Below are 24,956 nucleotides of genomic sequence, written 5' to 3' on the forward strand. Positions count from 1 at the left end.
TTAGTAGAAAACAACCCCATACCTACTGTAAAATATGGTGGTAGATCTTTGATGTTATGGGGCTATTTTGCTTCCACTGGTCCTGGGGCCCTTGTTAATATCAACGGCATCATGACCCAGTACCAGGATTTCAGCCAAAAACCCGGTTGCCTCTGCCAGGAGGCTGAAACTCGGCGGCAAGTGGATCATCCAGCACACATCAAAATCCACAAATAAATGGTTAATTGGCCACAAAATCAACATTTTGCAATGGCCATCTCGGTCTCTGGATTTGAAACCCATTGAAAACCTATGGTTTGAATTGAAGAGGGCAGTCCATAAGCGCAAATGAAGGATATCAAGGATCTGGAAGGATTCTGTATGTAGGAATGGTGTAAGAAAAGGTATCTGTGCCATTATCCTCGCAAGGTAAAGTATTGAAAGGTATTGAAAACAGGGATGTTATACAAAATATCGTTCTCTGAGCAATTGTATTAGTATAAAATAATATAATTTCCTTTTTTTTGACAATGTAGCTCACTATTTTGAATGATTTATTTTATACAGACATTTTTGCTCATCTTTATCAAGGGTGTCAGTAATTTCAGAGCCCACTGTAGGTGCCCCAGGTCCCCAGATGTGGTAGTCCAGCCCTGCTTACATTCTTGCCAATTGTAGACGGTGTCAATAGTGTACAACATCGCGTTGAGCATTGACAGTAGTACTTAACTTAACCACCATCTTTCCCTCAATCACTCTCTTAGGTAAAGGACATCTCACTGAAGGCCACAGGAGCTTTGTGAAGCCAGCGGAACACAACGCTTGGAGAGATGACCAACCCATAGCTATAGATGAGGGGAGTGGAACCTCAACCCAGCAGGTTATCGTGATAGAGGTTAGTGTAATAGTGTAGCATAGAAAAAATTACAGTACATTAAATGTGGCCCATTTATTTCAGAAAGGCTCCCCTCAGCTATTCACTTGCTTACATGTACGTTCTTATTTATCTTCCATAGGGGAGCATGTGAGACTTTGTTATCCAATTCAACTCATATACCGATAATAACCTCCTCTCTTCTTGTGTCAGTCAGCAGATGCAGAGGCTGCAGGTCTTGGGGTCAAGCAGAAGGGGTATGAAAGAGAGGAGGACCCACGACACAGCAGAGACATCGAGACTGGAGCAGCGGCGAAAGTGACGCCCCCTGTAGCCACGGAGCACCTCGCCACCGCCACAGCGCCCCAGGCCAGGACCCTACGCAGCATCACGGAGGTCAGTGGAACGCCGAACGCCGTCCTCAAATCAGAGACTTTAACTGCAACACACAGGCTCTTACACACAGGATCTGACCACAGATCAGACCCAGAGAGACTGAGGCTGGAGCGACTGCGCTGTCCTCCTGCTCCCAGCTCAGAGTATTTACTTTACGGTAACCCGAGCCCTAGGATGGTTCATTCCCATCGGGACTCAGGTGACGCGTTAGAGACTGGCAATGATCCGTTTTGTTCTTACACTACAGAGATGTACTCTGGCAACATGCCCTTGGGTTTAAAGACACAGACTGATCTGTCTAGAGGGGACCAGAACCGGTACAGTAGTAGTGGATACTCTGAAGGGTTCCTAGATAAGAAAGGGGATGGTCTGATCGTAGATGAGGTGACTGTGAAAGTGGAGGGCAAAGCTCCTCTGACATGGAATGTAGACGATACTCACTTAGAAGAAGGACACTCACAGGGCAGAGATTTCTTAGATTACAGGGACAGCTTAGAGAAAAATCTAAATGTCGCCACTCACTCCTCTTTATACACGCTCAAGGATCGGGAATCATTGTCCACATCGATTGGGCCTTCCAATTCACACAGCTGTGTCCTTTTCGATCAGTTATTGAACTCAAAGGACCAAAGGGCCAATGCTCAAGGAGGGGGAGCAACATCAGGTGACAGTAAAGAAAAACGGTTCCTCTGCATGTTCTGTAACAAAGGCTTCAGCTGCTCCCAGAAGGTGGAGGTCCACCAGAGGGTCCACACAGGTGTGAAACCCTTCAGCTGTACCAAGTGTCACATGCACTTTGCCCACCCTAGCAGCCTGAAGAGGCACCAAAGGGTACATACAGGGTTGAAACCATTCAGCTGTACCCAGTGTCACATGCGCTTCGCCCAGACTGGTGACCTGAAGCGGCACCATAGGGTCCACACAGGAGAGAAACCCTACAGCTGCCCCCAGTGTGAGAAGAGATTCTCCCACCAGCACCATCTAAAGACTCACCTGAAGGTCCACACGGGAGAGAGGCCATTCAGAGAGTAATTAAGGATACTCCATCAGAAAAAACATTCCACTATAACATAGAAACTAACCATTCCACTCAATAGCTTCTGACTTTTACGTCAAACCCTGCATTAAAGACAAAGATACATTTTCAATGTTATCAGCAGAAAAGATCCACAGATGCATTTCAAATAACAAGAGTAACAGATTTTCAATTTAGAATATTCCTGGGTAAAATATTGCATCCAGACATTGTGTGAGATAAAAGCATATATAAGCCTAAAAAGTCTGTTACATATTGTGTTTGTACTGTATAGGCCAGGGATTCTCAACTGGGGGGTCGGTAGTATTTTAAGGGGTCGTGGGACTTTTGCAAGAATATAAAACATTTAATTAAAAAAAATATTTTGAAAGGTAACTGCCACACTGAAACTTTTATTTTGAAAGGATACGGCCTCACTGCTTATTGTTGCTAACTTTACATGTGCAGCACGTCAGCAGTGTTGAAATGGCTTGTTAGGTTTGGACTTGGAGGGTTTTCGAGCTGCACACATTCACTGACCCCCGCACACACACAGATCCAATGAAATGTCACTCTGCAACATCGTTTTGTTTTAAATGTGACATGTCCAATCCATAGGCGGAAATCCCAGGGGGGACGGGGGGGACACGACCCCCCCATCCTGGGGAAAATATGATTTGTCCCCCCCAATATATCACTGTAAACATAACTATGTAATTTCAATAATATTAATAATACGCAATGAAAGCACTTGTACTGATTATAGACACTTAATAGCGCGTTTTTAAATTTCACAAGATTGCGACCCCCCCGCCCTTTGCCTCACAATGGTTTGATCCACTGCCAGTTCTTTAGCTGGCAAGGTAATAGAGGGCTCGTATCTACTGTCCGAAAGGCACTCAATGTACGTAACTGACGTGAGGTAATCCAGTCAATCGCGCCTTAGCGATGTATATATTTTTTTCATGTTGCAGGGTTCACACACTAGCTGAATTTGCAGAGCTAGCGCGCAAACTAAAGCAAACATTAACTATCAAGCTAGCTAGTACCTATTCCATTTATGTGGCGTCGTCAAAGATGGAATATTTGCTATCGTCAGTTTATTCCAAGATTAGCATGCAGCTGTAGTGCTTCAAAGTCCGTGTGATAAGGTTAGCGATAAACTGAAGTCCAAACTGAACAAAACTACACTCTCTTATACCATTGTCTTAAATATATTTAATGGTCTCGTTGCAAAAGCTAAATTGTCGCTAGTGAATTTTTTATTTTTTTCACCTTTAACCAGGTAGCAAAGATTATAGCAAACACCACAGAAACGGAATTGGTGCTCGCTAGCTTTGCAAATTCAGCTATTGTTGGAAGCCTGCCAATATGAAACAAACTATGTTAAAATTTCAAAACGTTGCAGCATGTGTTGTGTAAATGTGTGTGTGCAGCTAGACCGGTCAGCCAGCCTGCCAGGTAGAAAAATGTCAGAAAAAAGTAAAAAGACGGACATCAGAGTATTTTTCAGTACACCAAAACGCAAAGTAAGAACTCTAGTAGCCTAATATCTCAAAGACCAGTTGATAAAATGTTCATAAGAAAGAAGTGAAATGCTAATGGAAATATTTCACAATGATGTCATTAGGCAGAGCAGGCAACAGATGGCACACAGACAGCAGAGCTGGGGACAGATATGCAGGGACAGACTGGCAGAGACAGGGAGTCTCAGGTAAGTTTGTTGAGTCTTTGTTTGGCAACATTATGAAAGGTTCTCAATTTTTTTGATTTGTAAAATAGGGACATAATTGGAAAATGCCATGAATACTGTTGATGACACAAGTTTACTGGAGAACTGAGACGAAGTAGAGACTCTGGACAGGGTGGATATTCGTATAATAAAAAGCAGTTTTATTCAGAGGTAAAGATATCTGATACAAGCATGCTTGGACTCGTTCATTCGGCTCGTAAGGAACCTGCAGACAGAGCCCAGATAACAGAAATACATAGTCATTTTATACAGCACAGAAAGTAGGTTGAGTCTGGAAGTTCTGGTCTTCTGGTTGGTTCTGATGAGTTGGGCGAGGTCTCCTTCAGGCTAGTATCACTGTCCCATTGGCTCTGAGTAGAGTTCTTTGTCTTCAAAAATGTTCAGACTGAAGAGGAGTTTTTGTGTGTGCGTAGATGTTCCTGTCTTATCTGTGTTTATGAAAGATTTACGTCAGCCCTCAGTCCTTGGTTATGTGTGTGTCTCATTATCTCGTGGGAAGCCGTACCAAGCACTCTTGTTCAAGGCCTTCCCTGCCTTATCAGTGTTTATGAATGTTCTGTGTCAGCCATCTGTCTCTGGTGTGTGTGTGTGTCTCAGTTTCTGCTTGTGAGTATGTGAGAGAACCTTGTTTAAGAAAGAAGTTAGTTATAACAATGTAATAGCAATATGCTTGTGTTATTACAATGGTATTTCTTACAATACCCCCACTCTCAATTTAAACTGGTGACTGAACCAAGATTTGTTTAAGGCAATGGTATTGCTGTTGTGATTAATTGTGTAGTTTTGGGTACCGGTAGTTAGGAGTACAGCAAACACCTTATTTCTTTTCTAGGAGACAGACTGTGAGTCAGTGAGGGTGGTGAAAGGGAAAGAGCTAAGGAGAGAGACTTGACGACAGTGTCACAGCCACGGCAGGACCAGGTGTCACCCTTGTTGCCAGCAGCACCAGTATAGGGGACAGTGGCACAGCATCGTCCAGTTACCTCAGTGATGACACAAAACCATATCAGCCACACCCACAATTTATAGAACCGCAAACTCTTGCAAACGTTTCAAGAGAGAGGAACACTGCACTGATAAGGAACATTGCTATAACTATTATTATTAGTAGTATTATAATGATTTAAACAAGTTGGGACAACCCTTCAGTTAACTACTGTACCTAACAATTATCCAGTAGTAGTGATTATGGTCCCTCAATATACATTTAACATATTACAACATAGTCTATGTGTTACAGCACTACTTTTGGTGTCCCCCTCAGGAATTGCTCCTGAGAAAATTTCATGTAATTGTCCCCTCCAAGGTTGATATCAGATTTTCGCCCCTGGTCCAATCAGATAATACAGACCTTCTTCTGACAGCTATCTTGATTGATAGCTAACTATTCAGATGTGTTCTGCAGGCATTGCACATGTGGATTGTTAGCGGTCATTTAACTAATGTAGTTTAGCTGTCAGAGTAAAATCATGGACAAGTTTTTAATACGTGCAGTTCCCTCTTCATCTACTGCTGCTTCCAATCTCAACAACAAGGCAGCCAACCCAGGCCCTGTCAAGAAGAGAGAACACGAACCCAACATCATTCGATATGGTTTTACATACACTATCGTTCCAAAATTACATACGCTACCGTTCACATTTTGTGTCCATTAAAATAACATAAAATTGATCAGAAATACAGTGAAATACAGACATTGTTAATGTTGTAAATGACTGTTGTAGCTGGAAACTGCAGATTTTTATGGAATATCTACATAGGCGTACAAAGGCCCATTATCAGCAACCATCACTCCTGTGTTCCAATGGCACGTTGTGTTAGCTAATCCAAGTTTATAATTTTAAAAGGCTAATTGATCATTAGAAAACCCTTTTGCAATTATGTTAGCACAGCTGAAAACGTTTGTGCTGATTAAAGAAACAATAAAACTGTCCTTCTTTAGACTAGTTGAGTATCTGGAGCATCAGCATTTGTGGGTTTGATTACAGGCTCAAAATGGCTAAAAACAAATACATTTCTTCTGAAACTCGTCAATCTTTTCTTGTTCTAAGAAATTAAGTCTATTCCATGCGAGAAATTGGCAACAAACTGAAGATCTCGTGCAACGCTGTGTACTACCCCTTCACAGAACAGCACAAACTGGCCCTAACCAGAATTGAAAGAGGAGGACCCGGTGCACAACTGAGCAAGAGGACAAAGTACATTAGAGTGTCTAGTTTGAGAAACAGACGCCTCACAAGTCCTCAACTGGCAGCTTCATTAAATAGTACCTGAAAAACACCATTCTCAACGTTAACAGTGAAGAGGCGACTCTGGGATGCTGGGCTTCTAGGCAGAGTTGCAAAGAAAAATCTAAATATCAGACTGGCCAATAAAAAGAAAAGATGGGCAAAAGAAAGAAGACACTGGATAGAGGAACTCTGCCTAGAAGGCCAGCATCCCGGAGTCGCTTCTTCACTGTTGACGTTGAGACTGGTGTTTTGCGGGTACTATTTAATGAAAAACGTTAAACAGCATCTTGTCAAGCTGCAGGGAAAGTTTTGCGACTTCTTCCCGGAGGAGAACAGGAGACAAGACGACTGGATACGGGACCCCTTTCAAGTGGAGATGGAAAGTGTCACATTGCCAAGCAACGAAGAGGCTCAGCTGGTGGAGCTGTCATTTGATCACGGACTGAGCATGCGCATCCCGGAAATGACACAGCCACAGTTCTGGTGCAGCTTAGTGGGAGAGTATCCTGCTCTCGCCTGTCATGCAATCAGAATCATGCTACCTTTCAGCACTACCTATCTGTGTGAAAGTGTCTTCTCTGCTATGGTCGTGCTGAAAACTAAAAGCGAAAACTAAAACAGAAATCTCATAATTCAAATTTCTCAAACATACAAGTATTAGACACCATTTTAAAGATAGATTTCTCGTTAATCCAACCACAGTGTCCGATTTCAAAAAGGCTTTTTCGGCGAAAGCACAACATATCATTATGTTAGGTCAGCAACTAGTCACAGAAAGCATACAGCCATTTTCCAACCAAAGAGAGGAGTCACAAAAAGCAGAAATAGAGATAAAATGAATCACTAACCTTTGATATTCTTCTTCAGATGACACTCCCGGGACAACATGTTACACAATACATGTATGTTTTGTTCGAACAAAAGTTCATATTTATATCCAAAAACCTCAGTTTACATTTGGCTTTGCCTCTAAAACATCCCGTGAATTTGCACAGAGCCACATCAATTTACAGAAATACCCATAATAAACTTTGTTAAAAGATACAAGTATTATGCACAGAATTATAGATATACTTCTCCTTAATGCAACCGCTTTGTCAGATTTCAAAAAAGCTTTACAGAAAAAGCAAACCATGCAATAATCTGAGTACGGCGCTCAGAGACCAAAACAAGCCAAACATATATACCCGCCATGTTGCGGAATCAACAGAAGTCAGAAATAGCATTATAAATATTCACTTACCTTTGATGATCTTCATCAGAATGCACTCCCAGGAATCCCAGTTCTACAATAAATGTTTGTTTAGTTCGATAAAGTCCATAATTTATGTCCAAATACCTCCTTGTTGTTCGCGCCTTGAGTTCACAAATCCAAATTCATGACGCGCGATCACTAGGTCCAGACGAAAAGTCAAAAAGTTCCGTTACAGTCCGTAGAAACATGTCAAACGATGTATAGAATCAATCTTTAGGATGTTTTTAACATAAATCTTCAATAATTTTCCAACCGGAGAATTCCTTTGTCTTTAGAATTCCTTTGTCTTTTTTGCAATGGAATGCAGGTCGTTCTCACGTGAACGCTCGTGGTCAGCTCATGCCACTCTGGCAGACCTCTGACTCATTCAGTTCCCATTCGCCTCTCCTTTACAGTAGAAGCATCAAACAAGGTTCTAAAGACTGTTGACATCTAGTCTAGCCTTAGGAAGTGCAATATGACCCCATAGACACTGTATATTCGATAGGCGATGAGTTGAAAAACTACAAACCTCAGATTTCCCACTTCCTGATTGGATTTTTCTCAGGTTTTCGCTTGCCATATGAGTTCTGTTATACTCACAGACATAATTCAAACAGTTTTAGAAACTTCAGAGTGTTTTCTATCCAAATCTACAAATAATATGCATATGTTAGCAACTGGGCCTGAGTCGCAGGCAGTTTACTCTGGGCACGCTTTTCATCCAAACGTGAAAATGCTGCCCCCTATCCCAAACAGGTTAAGAACAAATTCTTATTTACAATGACGGCCTACCCCGGCCAAACCAGGACGACGCTGGGCCAATTGGGCGCCGCCCTATGGGACTCCCAATCACATCCGGGTGTGATACAGCCTGAACAGCCAGCATGACCTCCGATTTGCCCTGTCAACCATCACCCCAGACTTCAATAAACTTATCAAACTGAAGAAACACCACCAGCTTTCCCACTGATAGGCCACACACAAACACGCACACACAATAAATAAACAGGTTAATGAGTTATTGTTCACTAGGTTAATTATTATTGTTAATTAATTCTGACATAAATATTACATGTCATTGAACTGGTTAAAAACGTATACCTTTTTTAAAAAAACGTCACGGTTGTGAAACTATTCACATGGTAATTGATGATTAAGAATTCTTAATGATTGTTGTTTTTTCTATTTTAAAAACTGGTATGTGTTACTGTTCATTAACATTATTGTACTGGTTTTATTAATGTCATGTTCTGAGTCTGATCATTTATTCCACCCCACTCCTGAACTGGTCGCCTAATTAAAATGGCTTATTCACTTGAATTTGTAATAAATGTTTTCTCAGTTAATATGGCTGTGTAATGTCTTTCTTTAATAGCATAATATTAGCCCTTTTGCGACAGAATCTATTTTGCAAGTCAAGCCTGCTCAAGAAGGCAGCTGCAAAACAACATTACAAAATGTAATCATCAACCGTCCATAATATTGGGTCGTGACTCAATTGTCACTGTCAAATTTGGGTCCCCAGGCAATACCAGTTGATGTTCACAAATGCCTATTTCATTATTTTCATTCCACTACTGAATGTTTTCCCCAAGACACTTTTAATGAGAAAATGTATCTAGTTTATCAAGTTTATGCTGATTTTTAGTTGAGACGTGTATGTGTGGTTTTCATGTGGTTTATTTAAAACTTGTTCATGTTTAATAAACACAAAATTTGACTTTTAATTTTAAGACTTTCATTGCGACTCTCTTTAATATACCTCACATCTGATCTCACCCTATTCTGCATACACCCAGCAGCACTTTATAACCAATATACACTTAAATATAAATAAATATACCTTCACATACCCCCCACACTAACAAACAACTACTGTACACAAAATATTTGTTCACAAAAGTAGTGCACTGGGCCTTCAATAGTCCTGTATTAGTGGAATGATATATCAGTCAATGTTTGATATTTCTCCAGCACCCCTCCCACACCCCCCCTCTGGCGAAAACAATTGCAGCACCCTCCCCCTCCCTCAGGTTTGTCTGATGATGACTTTCTACTTATTTTTACCCACAACATAATATTTATGTCCACCATAATGGGTTTAACAACAATGAAGTAATCCTGTAACTACAGTGTAGGACTCAGTCATCTGTATCACTTCTCTCTTCCAGGAGGAGGAGGCTCCAGAGGTGCTGCTGGTGAAGGAGGAGGGGTGTGAGGAGGGTCTGAGGAATACTGTGGGGACCATGGTCATGGAGGACAACCAGACTACACCTCCTCCTGAACCCACAGAGGAACCAGCTGAGCAGAAAAGGACCACACACAGTCTCCCTGAGGTGAGCCCACTGAACTACTGTCTGAATGGTATTCGGTCAGGTCCCGTATCACAAACCTCAGAGTAGGAGTGCTGATCTAGGATCAGTTTTTCCCTTTAGATCATAATGAATAAGATTATATGGAAAGATCCTAGATCAGTACTCCTATTCTGAGATTCTTTGTGGATCTGGTCCCAGGTCTTGATTAATTTAGTCTTAAAGCGTGACTGCACTTCCTGATTTGGACTTGTTTTTCATCAATGCGCATTAAGAAATACTAGCGGCCATGACTGAAGGCAAAGAGAGTTTGATCAGTGGCTCTTCAGAGGGGGAAGGGGAGGATATTCCTCAGTGAATTTCATAAAAATATAAATAGTGAAACAATAAAAAGTTATCCTTTTTAGATAACTATGCTAAATATACACACTGTTTTGCAATGAAGGTCTACAGTAGCCTCAACAGCACTCTCTTGGGTAGCACCGAGGGTGTAGCCGGAGCTAGTTTCCGTCCTCCTCTGAACAGATTATTATTTATTTTTTTACCCCTTTTTCTCCTCAATTTCATGGTATCCAATTGGTAGTTACAGTCTTGTCTCATCGCCTCAACTCCCGTACGGACTCGGGAGAGGCGAAGGTTGAGTGCCATGCGTCCTCTGAAACACGACCCAACCAAGCCGCACTGCTTCTTGACACAATGCCCGCTTAACCCGGAAGCCAGTCACACCAATGTGTCGGAGGAAACACCGTACACCTGGCGACCGTGTCAGCGTGCATGTGCCCATCCCGCCACAGGAGCCGCTAGAGCACGATGGGACAAGGACATCCCTGCCGGCCAAACCCTCCCCTAACCCGGACGACGCTGGGCCAATTGTGCGCCGCCCCATGGGTCTCCCGGTCGTGGCCGGCTGCGACAGAGCCCGGACTCGAACCAGGATCTCTAGAAGCACAGTTAGCAACTGCGATGCAGTGCCTTAGACCACTGCGCCACTCGGGAGGCCCCTCTGAACAGTTTTGAACAAATGAATTTCTTCAAAAATGAAAGAGAAGGAAGAGCGAGAGACCTAGTTATATTTTGTTGTATTTTTTTCACTTATCTAACTAGCGAATGCAGCTAGCTAGCTAGTTTAGCCTACTCAAACACCCAGCTCAAACAGCGAGGGATACTATGCTAGCTAGCTGGCTATGGCTATCCAACACTGGAACTCTTACAAGTCAAGGTAAGCTTTTGGTTTTGTTAATTTATTGCGACCGGGGCCCGCCGGTGTAACTGCTAAACTGCTTGCTGTACACTGTAACGTTTGTAGCTGGTTTATTAACACATACGTTCTAGTAGCTAGCCATGTTGACTATGACGTTAGGTGACAACTATGTAGGCTGTGTGTAGCGGTTAGCAGTTATGGAATGAAGGTTTGATTTGGAAAGTTTTTTCCCGCTTTGTTATGTTGTGCACTGAAGTCCACAAGCAAAGGAAAAAGGTGATAGGACGAGAGCTCATAGATGCGAGTAGGAATTATACAACAAGCAAATTATCATGCTTTTTGTATGTAGCTGCTATGAAAGGGAACTGTGTTTGTGGTGATCAGGGGTGTATTCATTCCGCCGATTCTGTTGAAAAATGTTTCTTAAACGGAAGCAAACAGAACGAAATGGGGAGAACCATACCTACATTTGTCCAAAATAAACTCTTATTTACAACTGTAGGACTAATGACTACACCCTAGATCAGCTAGATGCAGGCAAGAGTGCAAGGCGGTATTGAATGTGTCAACTGTCTGGATTACTCAAATTTTTCTCTTGACCTTTTGTAGCAACCTCATGATGGGTATAGGGGAAATTTTTGTATCATGTAGTATCCTAAACCTGGAGATGTTTTATTGAGCTGGTGTCACGTTCCTGACCGGTTTTCTGTTATTTTGTATGTGTTTGACGGTCAGGGCATGAGTGTGGGTGGGTAGTCTATGTTATGTGTTTCTATGTTTGTTAAAGGGTGACCTGATATGGTTCTCAATTAGAGGCAGGTGGTTTTCATTTCCTCTGATTGAGAGCCATATTAAGGTAGGTGTTTTCACATTGATTGTTGTGGGTGGTTGTCTCCTGTGTCTGTGTTTGTTGCGCCATACGGGACTCTTTCGGTTTGTTTGTCAGTCCGTTCTTTTGTGTAGTCATTTTTCCTGTTCGTGAGTTCTTCGTTTTATGTAAGTTCGCATGTCCAGGTCTGTCTACTCCGTTTTGTTATTTTGTTAGTTATTCAAGTTAGTTCGTTTTTTGTCTTGTTAAATAAATTCATTATGTCCTATTCCAACGCTGCATTTTGGTCAAATCCTTGCTCCTCCTCTTCGGATGAAGAGGAGGAGGAAATCCGTTACAGCTGGATTAATAAAATACGAATGACGGTCATCCAATATGCTGTAATAGAAATAAGGTCATGATCATTAAAAAAATTATTCTCTCTCATCTTAAATGGCACCGACCGTCACTTGATTTGATGTGGGTGTTTCTTTGCCATTAAATCACAACAAACAAGGGCAGTAGTGAGTACAGCGTGGTAAGCTTAGCTAGTTTTCCAATGAATAGAACTACGTTTTGAAGTTGAGGACTTTCTCCCCCGACTGACCATCTCAATATGGTCAGCTAATTGACCCTTCGCTTAGCCCCGCCCCAGCATTTTGGGTAACCAATCGCAGTGCTCCAATGGATTTCAACTGTCGTCAAGTTCCCGGTACAAGCTCACGCTTAAATTGCCAGTGAGGGCTATGGAAAAGTGGTCTTGTGATAATTGTTTGTGTTTCTGCTGGTCAGAGGCAGCAGGCACTACATGTTAAACGAATGGGGGCAGGAGAGGTGAATTGTTTTGCTCTCAAGGAAAGGGTGCCATTGAGAGAAGTGATTACTGGGGTAGTGGTAAATGTGAAAGTTGACCAACCGAAGGGGAAGATTCCCGGTGTTTGTGATGCTCGTCATTTGGTGCGACACAGACAGGATGGGTGAGTGGTGAAACAGAAGAGTCGTCGTCTGTCCTTTTTGAGTTTTGATGTTGAGTCTTTGCCCGACAAAGGGATGTTAGGATATATAAGTCATCCCGTACAAGCTTTTGTGCCAAATACATTACGTTGTTACAGGTGTCAAGCTTATGGGCATGTGGCAGCAGAGTTTAGGAGGGAGGTTCCTAGGTGTGAGAAGTGTGCAGAAGGGCATGAGACAAAGGAATGTATAGCATTGGGGAAAGTAATGGTATGTGTTAATTAGCCAGCAGCATACCACCCTGCATACCACTGCAGGCTTGCTTCTGAAGCTAAGCAGGGTTGGTCCTGGTCAGTCCCTGGACGGGAGACCAGATGCTGCTGGAAGTGGTGTTGGAGGGCCAGTAGGAGGCACTCTTTCCTCTGGTCTAAAAAAAATATCCCAATGCCCCAGGGCAGTGATTGGGGACACTGCCCTGTGTAGGGTGCCGTCTTTCGGATGGGACGTTAAACGGGTGTCCTGACTCTCTGAGGTCATTAAAGATCCCATGGCACTTATCGTAAGAGTAGGGGTGTTAACCCCGGTGTCCTGGCTAAATTCCCAATCTGGCCCTCAAACCATCATGGTCACCTAATAATCCCCAGTTTACAATTGGCTCATTCATCCCCCTCCTCTCCCCTGTAACTATTCCCCAGGTCGTTGCTGCAAATGAGAACGTGTTCTCAGTCAACTTACCTGGTAAAATAACGGTAAAATAAATAAATAAAAATTGTAGGGGTGCCCATGGGGCTGGGCATGTCTGGTGCGAGAGTGGCAGGTTGAGGTTTCCAGGGTTAGAGTAGTGCAGAAGTTGTTGAATGCTGAGGCAGTGAAGAAAGTAGAGGAAGATGGATCAAGGGGGAGGGATCCTCAGGGGAGTGGTGTGAGAAGTAGATCTGTACCAGTACACAGGGATAGGGCAACAAGTGATATAAAATATTGTGAGAAAAATAACTTTCTTTAGTTTGGAAGTAATTTAAATGCTAATCGAGGGACTGTAACTACAGAATAGATTCAGATTGGTGACGCTGACATTGTTATTATGCAACCAGCTGTGGACGTTGCTGAATGCTTGATTATACATTTTGCTATTTGCTGCCAGAGCCATAGTAGACAAGTACCATCTTTCATTTATTATTGCCCTAGAAAATATAAAACTTTTATGATAAAAGGCATGTTGTTTTGGGTTAGCAGACGAAGCCCCTGAATGCTAGATGGCTAGCTACCTAACTGGCAAATCAGGGTTAGTTATCATATCTTTGTCCGAGTTTAAATGAGTTGGCTAGTTTTCTAACTTTAGCAAGCCAGTTTGAGTTGAAACATTATTGAAAGCAAGCTGGCTACATCCTATGATTAGCTAGCAAGCTAGTATGCAAGTGCCTTCCCTGTATTAACCGTAAATGCCAATGAGCTACAGTTAGCTGTTGTTAGCAAGGTAGCAAACGTGAGCTATGCACATCTTCCTCAGTACATCACATTTCATGTTAAATTGATTAGGCAGAGCAAACCCGTTTTAGTGATTTCTGTCATATCATCAAAATATATTTTTTTATACAATCAAAATAAATCATTGAAGGTAATGCTTAGGTGAATAAACTATAAAGGGAAATAAATAGCTACAGTTTATACTTATTTCATGAAATGTTGTTTTTAGAAAAGGGGCGTTTTAAAAAAAAGTTCAGGGGTAACTGCCCCCCCCCCCACACACAAGTGTGTTAAAATCCATTTAATCGGATTTATTTAGAAATTCTTTAGTAAGTAATATTTAAGCTAAGTCTAGCTGTCTTACTTTAATGATTTAAATCAAATATGGGGGGAATGGTGTTACACATGTCACCTTTAATAATATCTGCGTTATGAGGAGATTTGATGTAAAGTCCCTCTTTTTAACTCACCTGCACATTTACTTTGTTCTTTCTTTGTTGATCCTTTTCCATACAATCTATTATGTACAAATGCCTTAAATATGATTTGAATAATGCAAGATTTTTTACTTACATTCGGGAGCAAAATGTTTTCAATAGTTGTTTTTAATTCATAAAAAGAAATCATTGGGATATTGGAATGGAATATAAATAATAACATTCAATGACATTGGAATATAACATTTAATAACAACTAATTAACTCTAGTGTAACATGCTCTGCTATTGCACAATTCTAATTTGTACCTGTAGGTAACAAATACAGCTATCCCGAGTCAAATTGGAGCACAACTCATGAGCCCACCTCCTGCACTGCTCACACCCAATCCAGTCACCACCTGTGACTGAAAACAGGGGGAGAGATGCCAGTTGAAAAGCTCTCTTAAAAATGTAAATAGCTATCTAACTTAGCTATATGACATTTTATTTAACCTTTATTTAACTAGGCAAGTCAGTTAAGAACAAGTTCTTATTTACAATGACGGCCTTCCAAAAGGCAAATGGCCTCCTGCGGTGACAGGGGCTGGGATTAAAAATAAAACAATAAAATATAAAAATAGGACAAAACACACATCACGACAAGAGAGACAACACAACACTACATGAAGAGAGACCTAAGACAACAACACAGCATGGTAGAAACATGACAACAACATGGTAGCAACACAACATGGTAGCAGCACAAAATGTGGTACTAACATTATTGGACACAGACAACAGCACAAAGGTCAAGAAGGTAGAGACAACAATACATCACGCAAAGCAGCCACAACTGTCAGTAAGAGTGTCAATGATTGAGTCTTTGAATGAAGAGATTGAGATAAAACTGTCCAGTTTGAGTGTTTGTTGCAGCTCGTTCCAGTCGTTAGCTGCAGCGAACTGAGAAGACGAGCGACCCAGGGATGTGTGTGCTTTCGGGACCTAAAGGCTGTATAATATAGCTAAAAGGCTATAATATTGCATTAACTGTAAAGCTATATCAGTCACTAGTGGAAACATTTACAACTGAAATTAAGTTATGTTATCTTTTTTTATGTATTTTACCTCCGACGATTTGGTAGTAAGGTTGCTAGCTAGTACTCCTAGCAGCTTATGCTAACTAGTTAGCTGGCTAGCATTTACTGCTAATGAAGTTGCAAGCTAGCAACTTAGCACAAACTAGCACTGACTAGGCTAGTCATTGTCTAAATGACAGGTAGAAACACATCCATAACCATAAAGGGGTAACTAGCCCCCCGGGGGGACGGGGGAGAGTTTCCCCCAAAACACTTATCCAACATATTACTACATTAGATAAAAAATTAATTGGATTATTTATTGTAAGGCTTTCCTACTTGTATATTTACAAAAATATATAGATCTAACTTCATTGGAATATATCTACAACTTTTTTCAATTTTAAAAGAATAGATCAACTTACCACAAAATCGTTTTGTTGAAATATCTCCAAAAGTTGTGATGACAAAGAGGAAAATATTTTGTTCAGCAAGAACAGTGACAGCCAGGGAAAGTGTTGGGGAAATAATTAGGTGACATCTTGTGGTCTTTATGTGAATTACAGAGGGGGGGGGGGGGGCAATTACCCCATACTACCCTACTTTTCTTTTCTAAACGAGCACCTTATGAACTGCACACACACCAAAAACCCTGTTGTTTTGACAAGTGGCAATAAATCACTGATATCGATTAAGGGGGAAATCAGGTTCTACACGCTGTTGAAATTAACACAGATAAAACAAACACTGGAGATATGTGTTACATCCAGTGTCAACCCATCATTCAGGGCTGGTGGGGCTCTGTTTTGAGCCCCACATTTTTAGCAAAGAATTTGGTCTATTTTCCCTTCTTAATTTTGTCTACTGTTCTGACTTGGTGCTGCACAGCCTATAACCTGTTTTGGAGAAATGTAGTCATCGAATATTGTAAGAGCTTTCATTGTCTGCTTATATGCCCCCTTTATTTATCCTATGGTTTTGACTTGGTGTACACGGAGAACACTGTAAGAACGACCCATGTTCTGAATTCTGTCGTACATTTCAAAAGTGCTGAACAAATACAGTTGAAGTCGGAAGTTTACATACACTTAGGTTGGAGTCATTAAAACTTGTTTTTCAACCACTCCACAAATTTCTTGTTATTAACAAGCTATAGTTTTGGCAAATCGGTTAGGGCATCTACTTTGTGCATGACACAAGTCATTTTTCCAACAATTGTTTACAGACAGAATATTTCACTTATAATTCACTGTATCACAATTCCAGTGGGTCAGAAGTTTACATACACTAAGTTGACTGTGCCTTTAAACAGCTTGGAAAATTCCAGAAAATGATGGCATGGCTTTAGAAGCTTCTGATAGGCTAATTGACATCATTTGAGTCAATTGGAGGTGTACCTGTGGATGTATTTCAAGGCCTACCTTCAAACTCAGTGCCTCTTTGCCTGACATTATGGGAAAATCAAAAAAGAAATCGGCCAAGACCTCAGAATAAAAAGTAGTCCTCCACAAGTCTGGTTCATCCTTGGGAGCAATTTCCAAACGCCTGAAGGAACCACGTTCATCTGTACAAACAATAGTACGCAAGTATAAACACCATGGGACCACGCAGCTGCCATACCGCTCAGGAAGGATATGCTTTCTGTCTCCTAGAGATGAACGTACTTTGGTGCGAAAAGTGCAAATCAATCCCAGAACAGCAAAGGACCATGTGAAGATGCTGGAGGAAACAGGTACAAAAGTATCTATATCCACAGTAAAACAAGTCCTATATCGACATAACCTAAAAGGCCGCTCAGCAAGGAAGAACCCAATGCTCCAAAACCGCCATAAAAAAGCCAGACTACGGTTTGCAACTGCACATGGGGACAAAGATCGCACTTTTTGGAGAAATGTCCTCTGGTCTGATGAAACAAAAATAGAACTGTTTGGCCATAATGACCATCGTTATGTTTGGAGGAAAAAGGGGGAGGTTTGCAAGCCGAGGAACAACATCCCAACCGTGAAGCACGGGGGTGGCAGCATCATGTTGTGGGGGTGCTTTGCTGCAAGAGGGACTGGTGCATTTCACAAAATAGATGGCATCACGAGGTAGGAAAATTATGTGGATATATTGAAGCAACATCTCAAGACATCAGTCAGGAAGTTAAAGCTTGGTCGCAAATGGGTCTTCCACGTCATTACTTCCAGATGTTTTAATTGACACAAGAGAGTTAAATTTGAAAGTCAAACCTTGTGATTTTTATTTTCTTACTTTTAATGCTATTTTATTTTTATTCTGAAAAAAAATTACATGTGATGTTTTATGATTGTATTGTAATTTGAAGTGTTAAATATAAAATAAGGATTTGTTTTTAAATAAATAAATAAATGTACAAGATAGTTAAATGGAAACGCACCCTAGCAGGCAATTGTCACATCTATTTTCTTTGTAAACTTTCTAAATGTCGACAAAATATCACAGGATGGGCCTCCCGGGTGGCACAGTGGTCTAGGGCACTGCATCGCAGTGCTAGCTGCGCCACCAGAGTCTCTGGGTTCACGCCCAGGCTCTGTCGCAGCCGTCCGCGACCTGGAGGTCCGTGGGGCGACGCACAATTGGCCTAGCATCGTCCGGCTTAGGGAGGGTTTGGCCGGTAGGGATATCCTTGTCTCATTGCGCTCCAGCGACTCCTGTGGCGGGCCGGGCGTAGTGCGCGCTAACCAAGGGGGCCAGGTGCACGGTGTTTCCTCCGACACATTGGTGCGGCTGGCTTCCGGGTTGGAGGCGCGCTGTGTTAAGAAGCAGTGCGGCTTGGTTGGGCTGTTGTCACGGTTTTCTTAAGTAGAACCCAGACGCAGACCAGGACAAGGAGAGTAGGACGAAGGTGAGTATTTATTTACAAGTTTAAACGTAGAGGTAGAAAGATCCAGGTGGCAGAGCGGGCAGCGGAGGTGAGTTGATGGGAGTGACTAGGCAGATCCAAGGGAGTAACAGAAGCCACCGACGACCAGGCAGGAATGGGGTGAGTGTTCCGGGTGAATGACTGTAGACAGAACAAACGGAGGTAAGTTCAAGACAAGCAAGACGTACAAAACAACAAAACAAACTCTATCAAACTGGAGGCTGATACGCTGGCACAACATACTGTTCATGGCTAACGATCCGGCAGGGAATGGATGTCAGGTCAGAGCTTATGAAGTGGAGGGGTGATGATTAGGACCAGGTGTGCAGATAGCTGATGGGATACAGGTGCGGGTAATCAGAGATCTCCCAACTAGCTACGTCGCCCGGCAACCAGACAGGGTGCGTTCCAGGACACCGGAAAAACACTCCAGGACAGAACACAGGCAAAAACAGACTCAGGAAGCGGGATTCGTGACAGTTGTGCTTCAGAGGACGCGTGGCTTTCGACCTTCGTCTCTCCCGAGCCCGTACGGGAGTTGTAGCGATGAGACAAGATAGTAATTACTAGCGATTGGAAACCACGAAAATTGGGGAGAAAAGGGGATAAAAAATAAATAAATAAATAAAAATATCACAGGACAAGTTAATGGAAACATAGCTAGGTTGGCTGCTAGTTAAGTGATAGTTTGGCTGTCTAATCCATGTACTGGTGTGTGGCTCGTGACTTTTATAGAGAGACCGCTCTGAACCTTTCCTGCCATTTCCCGGTAATTGAATTAACTCTGCATTCTAAGTCCTGCGCATCCCAGTGCGTGTGACAAAATCAATTGTACAAAACCAAAGATATTGATCTGTTTCGAGCAATCAGTCTTATGTCATCGTGATGACTAAACTTTTATACTAACATCTGAGGTAAAAAGGACGTGTAATTCCACTACATTTTATGGGGTGAAAATGCAAGCTTTGTAAGGTAGTAACACAAAATGTCTACATTAGGGATATTAGCACAATATACAGTAATTGAATATGGCAAAATAATTCAAGATGTTAATTTAAAATGATATGATAATATATGTTACAATTTCACACTCATTTAACCATTTAGAGAGTTTGGTACCCCCTGTATTTAACCTCGTTATTGTTATTTTATTGTTTTTTGTTGTTGTTTTTTACTTTAGTTTATTAATTAAATATTTTCTTAACTCTTATTTTTCTTAACTGCATTGTTGGTTAAGGGTTTGTAAGTAAGCATTTCACGGTATGATCTACACCTGTTGTAGAATTTGAATAAAATTTGATTTGTTTTTGAAAAATGCTCCTAAATACAATTTAACCAGGTGCTCTAGACTAGAGCCTCCAAAGTGTCTGTGCAGCAGCCTGAAAGTTTGATGTCCCTAGTCGATTTTAGATAGCTACGGTATCATTCCCCTTTTATCTGTGGTATCATAGCTAGCCTGGCTCGCTAGCAATATCAAATAATGTTGTATAAACAAAAGTAGCTACTAGCTAGCTAGTACCAGTTATCTACTTAGCTAATTACTCACCAAAATCAGTTGTTTGACAGTTGACATGCAGCAGAATTGACCGTGTCGAATGTAATCCATTCCTGGCCATACTGTTGAAATGCATTGGAAGTTTGCATCATCTTTATGGAAAACCATTTTCACTCCTCTTTGCTGAGCTTTGGACCCATATGCAGACTTGACAACAAATGTCCACATGGCAGCGGTTGTCTCTGGGCAATTGGGCATCGTTGGCAAAAGTGGGCAAGTAAGTAATCCATACCAACCCTCCAGTAAGTCGTCACGAACTCACTAACAAAACTCAGTTTTGGACGAGACTGACTTAATGACCAAAATTATCCTATTTACACTTTGTAGTCAATTTTGACACTAGAATGAATGTCAAATCGATGCCACATAGGCCGTTTAAAAAAAGAGAAGTTGGTTCTAAACTAAGGGGTTGACCTTAAAGCCATGCCTTTCAATTATCAAACCATTTAAGAGTGTCAAGTAATCAAATCAACTAACACATTTGCAAAGTATCAAATCAATTAATATTTTTGTATAGTACTCATAGCAATCCCCCATTGCTCAATCAGAAGATGCTCATATCAGATTTCTTGATTCAACATCCTCTCACTCTGTATCTCTTACAGTCAGTAGACATGGAGGATGGGAAGCCTGATCTGCTACTAGTCAAAGAGGAGACAATAGAAGACGGACCAGAGAGCATTGACCTGCTGAGTGGACTAAAGATGGGGGAGCAAGGTAAGGTTGACATATTGCGCATTCAGAAAGTACTCAGACCCCTTAACTTTTTCCACATTGTGTTACGTTCCAGCCTTATATTACCCCATGATGACAAAGCAAAAACACGTTTAGAAGGTTTTGCAAATATATTAAAAAAAAAAAAAAAATATCTTACATTTACATAAGTATTCAGACCCTTTACTCAGAACTTTGTTGAAGCACCTTTGGCAGCGATTACAGCCTCGAGTCTTCTTGGGTATGACGCTACAAGCTTGGCACACCTATATTTGGGGAGTTCTCCCATTCTTCTCTGCATATCCTCTCAAGCTCTGGCAGGTTGGATGGGTAGCCTCGCTGCACAGCTATTTTCAGGTCTCTATAGAGATGTTAGATTGGGTTCAAGTCTGGGCTCTGGCTGGGCCACTCAAGGACATTCAGAGACTTGTCCCGAAGCCACTCCTGCGTTGTCTTGGCTGTGTGCTTAGGGTTGTTGTCTTGTTGGAAGGTGAACCTTTGCCCCAGTCTGGAGCAGGTTTTCATCAAGGATCTCTCTGTGCTTTGCTCCGTTCATCTTTCCCTCGATCCTGACTAGTCTCCCAATCCATGCTGCTGAAAAACATCCCCACAGCATGATGCTGCCACCACCATGCTTCACCATAGGGATGGTATTTGCCAGGTGATGAGCGGTGCCTGGTTTCCTCCAGACGTGATGCTTGGCATTCAGGCTTTAGAGTTCAATCTTGGTTTCATTAAACCAGATAATCTTGTTTCTCAAGTCTGAGAGTCCTTTAGGTGCCTTTTGGCAAACTTCAAACGGGCTGTCATGTGTCTTTTACTGAGAAGTGGCGTCCGTTTGGCCACTCTACCCTAAAGGCCTGATTGCTGGAGTCCAGCAGAGATAGTTTTCCTTCTGGAAGGTTCTCCCATCTCCGCAGAGGAATTCTGCTCTGTCAGAGTGACTATCGGGTTCTTGGTCACCTCCCTGACCAAGGCCCTTCTCCCCTGATTGCTCAGTTTGGCTGGGCAGCCAGCTTTAGGAAGAGTCTTGGTGGCTCCAAACTTATTCCATTTAAGAATGATGGAGGCCATTGTGTCCTTGGGGACCTTCAATGCTGCAGACATTTTTTGGTACCCTTCTTCAAATCTGTTTACTCGACACAATCCTGTCTCGGAGCTCTACGGACAATTCCTTCGACATCATGGATTGGTTTTTGCTCTGACATTCACTGTCAACTGTGGGACCTTATATAGACAGGTTTGTGCCTTTCCAAATCATGTCCAATCAATTGAATTTACCACAGGTGGACACCAATCAAGTTGTAGAAACATCTCAAGGATGATCAATGGAAACAGGATGCACTTGAGCTCAATTTTGAGTCTCATAGCAAAGGGTCTGAATACTTATGTAAATAAGGTATTTCTGTTTTTAATATTTAATACATTTGCAAGAATTTATATAAACCTGTTTTCGCTTTGTCATTATGGGGAATTGTGTGTAGACTGATGAGGGAAAACATTTATTTAATCTTTTTTTTTTTTATTCTTCATTTATAAAATGAAATCAATATAACTTATGTTTACACACATTATAATGTATGAAAATTATCCGGTAATACATTTAAAAAATCTTCATATGTAGAGTTCTCTGCCATGTTTGTAAAGTCTATTTTGTAACCTCTTCCTGCAGGTGGTTGGCTGGAGGCTAACAGAGAAGACTGGGCAGCCATCTTGGATTCCCAGAACCAGGCCGGTGCAGCCAGGGACCCGGGGGACAACATCACCGAGCAGGCCAGGACCAGAGGCAACATAGTGGAGGTCAGTGGATGGGACAGCATCTTCAACTATGGACTGGGGAACAAAACGGTTAACCACAACCAGAAACAGGCAGTCAAACACAAAACAACATCCGATCTAAGTAAGGGATGGGCATTTGTCTGGCACGGAGGGAGAGAGAGAGAAAGTAGCTAAACCTGATTAAGGCTGGTTAGACAAACTTGTTGCTGCCATAGGCTATCATACCATCTGGTAGTGCCTATCTTGACTCCATCAAATCATTTGTAAAAGAACTAGCTAGCAACAGCAGTCAGTTAAGTTAGCGAAGTAGCAAGGCCACTTAAGCTATTTTGCTGCGCTCCCCGTACTTGTCTACAACTCTATTCATATGAAACATTAGCCTACCGGTTGGATGATTAGTGTAGCCTACTCCTCATTTAGCCAACTTAATTCTGTAATTTTTATTCCATTTTGCATTGATTAGAAATCTCCCTCTCAATGTAGCACCGCTTTGATTGATTCTAATAACAACAAGCTACACCTGTGAAACATGTGTAGGCTACCGGTGCGTCTTTTTTATGAGGCACACTCATAAAAAAAGTATATACTTTTTTAATTTAATGGTCTATCCTTGTAGACTATGTTGCAAAGTCACATAGATCATTGTAAACTCAGCAAAAAACAAAACTGCCCTTTTTCAGGACCCTGTCTTTCAAAGATAATTCGTAAAAAATCCAAATAACTTCACAGATCTTCATTGTAAAGGGTTTAAACACCCATGCTTGTTCAATGAACCATAAACAGTTAATGAACATGCACCTGTGGAACTGTCGTTAAGACACTAACATCTTACAGACGGTAGGCAATTAAGGTCACAGTTATGAAAACTTAGGACACTAAAGAGGCCTTTCTAGTGACTCTGAAAAACACCAAAAGAAAGATGCCCAGGGTCCCTGCTCATCTGTGTGAACGTGCCTTTAGGCATGCTGCATGGAGGCATGAGGACTGCAGATGTGGCCAGGGCAATAAATTGCAATGTCTGTACTGTGAGATGCCTAAGACCGTGCTACAGGGAGACAGGACAGACAGCTGATCCTCCTCGCAGTGAAGACTGCAACACCTGCACAGGATTGGTACTTCCGAACATCACACCTAAGGGACAGGTACAGGATGGCAACAACAACTGCCCACGTTACACCAGTAACACACAATCCCTCCATCAGTGCTCAGACTGTTCGCAAATAGGCGGAGAGAGGCTGGACTGAGGGCTTGTAGGCCTATTGTAAAGCAGGTCCTCACCAGACATCACCAGAAACAGCGTCGCCTATGGGCACAAACCCAATGTCGCTGTACCAGATGTACCAGACAGGCCTGGCAAAAAGTGCTCTTCACTGACGAGTCGCGGTTTTGTCTCACCAGGGGTGATGGTCGGATTCGCGTTTATCGTCAAAGGAAGGAGAGTTACACCGAGACCTGTACTCTGGAGCGGGATCAATTTGGAGGTGGAGGGTCCGTCATGGTCTGGGGCGGTGTGTCACACCGTCATCGGACTGAGCTTGTTGTCATTGCAGGCAATCTCAACACTGCGCGTTACAGGGAAGACATCCTCCTTCCTCATGTGGTACCCTTCCTGCAGGCTCATCCTGACATGACCCTCCAGCATGACAATGCCACCAGCCATACTGTTTGTTCTGTACGTGATTTCCTGCAAGACAGGAATGTCAGTGTTCTGCCATGGCCAGCGAAGAGCCCGGATCTCAATCCCATTGAGCACGCCTGGGACCTGTTGGATCGGAGGGTGAGGGCTAGGGCCATTCCCCCCAGAAATGTCCAGGAACTTGCAGGTGCCTTGGTAGAAGAGTGGGGTAACATCTCACAGCAAGAACTGGTAAATCTGGTGTAGTCCATGAGGAGGAGATGTACTGCAGTACTTAATGCAGCTGGTGGCTTACTTTTGATTTGGCCCCCCCTTTGTTAAGGGACTCATTATTCCATTTCTGTTAGTCACATGTCTGTGGAACTTGTTCAGTTTATGTCTCAGTTGTTGAATCTTGTTATGTTCATACAAATATTTACACATGTTAAGTTTGCTGAAAATAAACGCAGTTGAGGAGGACGTTTCTTTTTTTGCTGAGTTTATTTGATTTTAGACAATGCCTTTTCATTGTTAAAATATACAGATTTTTCCCCCTCAAAAATGAATACTTTCCCATGTAATCGAATATTAATGTCTGTGGATATTCAAATATCCGAATAACGTGCCCATCCCTAATATTTGTCTTCATGACAACAGACTGGCTGAGACCAGGACGAGGCGTAGATTTGGT

At 42.1% G+C, this 24,956-nt stretch overlaps 1 protein-coding gene across 3 annotated transcripts in view; it reads left to right on the forward strand.

Annotated features, from left to right (window-relative positions):
• LOC129841241 (uncharacterized) overlaps positions 1–24,956 on the forward strand; it is a 48,421-nt gene that overhangs the window by 5,152 nt on the left and 18,313 nt on the right. For 2 of the 3 annotated variants that reach the window (XM_055909415.1, XM_055909414.1), the window contains exons 2-6: positions 744–874; positions 1,067–1,249; positions 9,657–9,821; positions 20,763–20,874; positions 22,544–22,671. In XM_055909415.1, the coding sequence (XP_055765390.1) occupies positions 744–874; positions 1,067–1,249; positions 9,657–9,821; positions 20,763–20,874; positions 22,544–22,671 (719 nt within the window). Of the gene's footprint in view, positions 1–743; positions 875–1,066; positions 3,187–3,894; positions 9,146–9,656; positions 9,822–20,762; positions 20,875–22,543; positions 22,672–24,956 lie in introns of those variants that run through there. The other variant, XR_008757296.1, reaches the window with a different exon arrangement.

Source organism: Salvelinus fontinalis, chromosome 42 (assembly GCF_029448725.1).
Source record: "Salvelinus fontinalis isolate EN_2023a chromosome 42, ASM2944872v1, whole genome shotgun sequence".
NCBI classification, from domain to species: Eukaryota; Metazoa; Chordata; class Actinopteri; order Salmoniformes; family Salmonidae; genus Salvelinus; species Salvelinus fontinalis.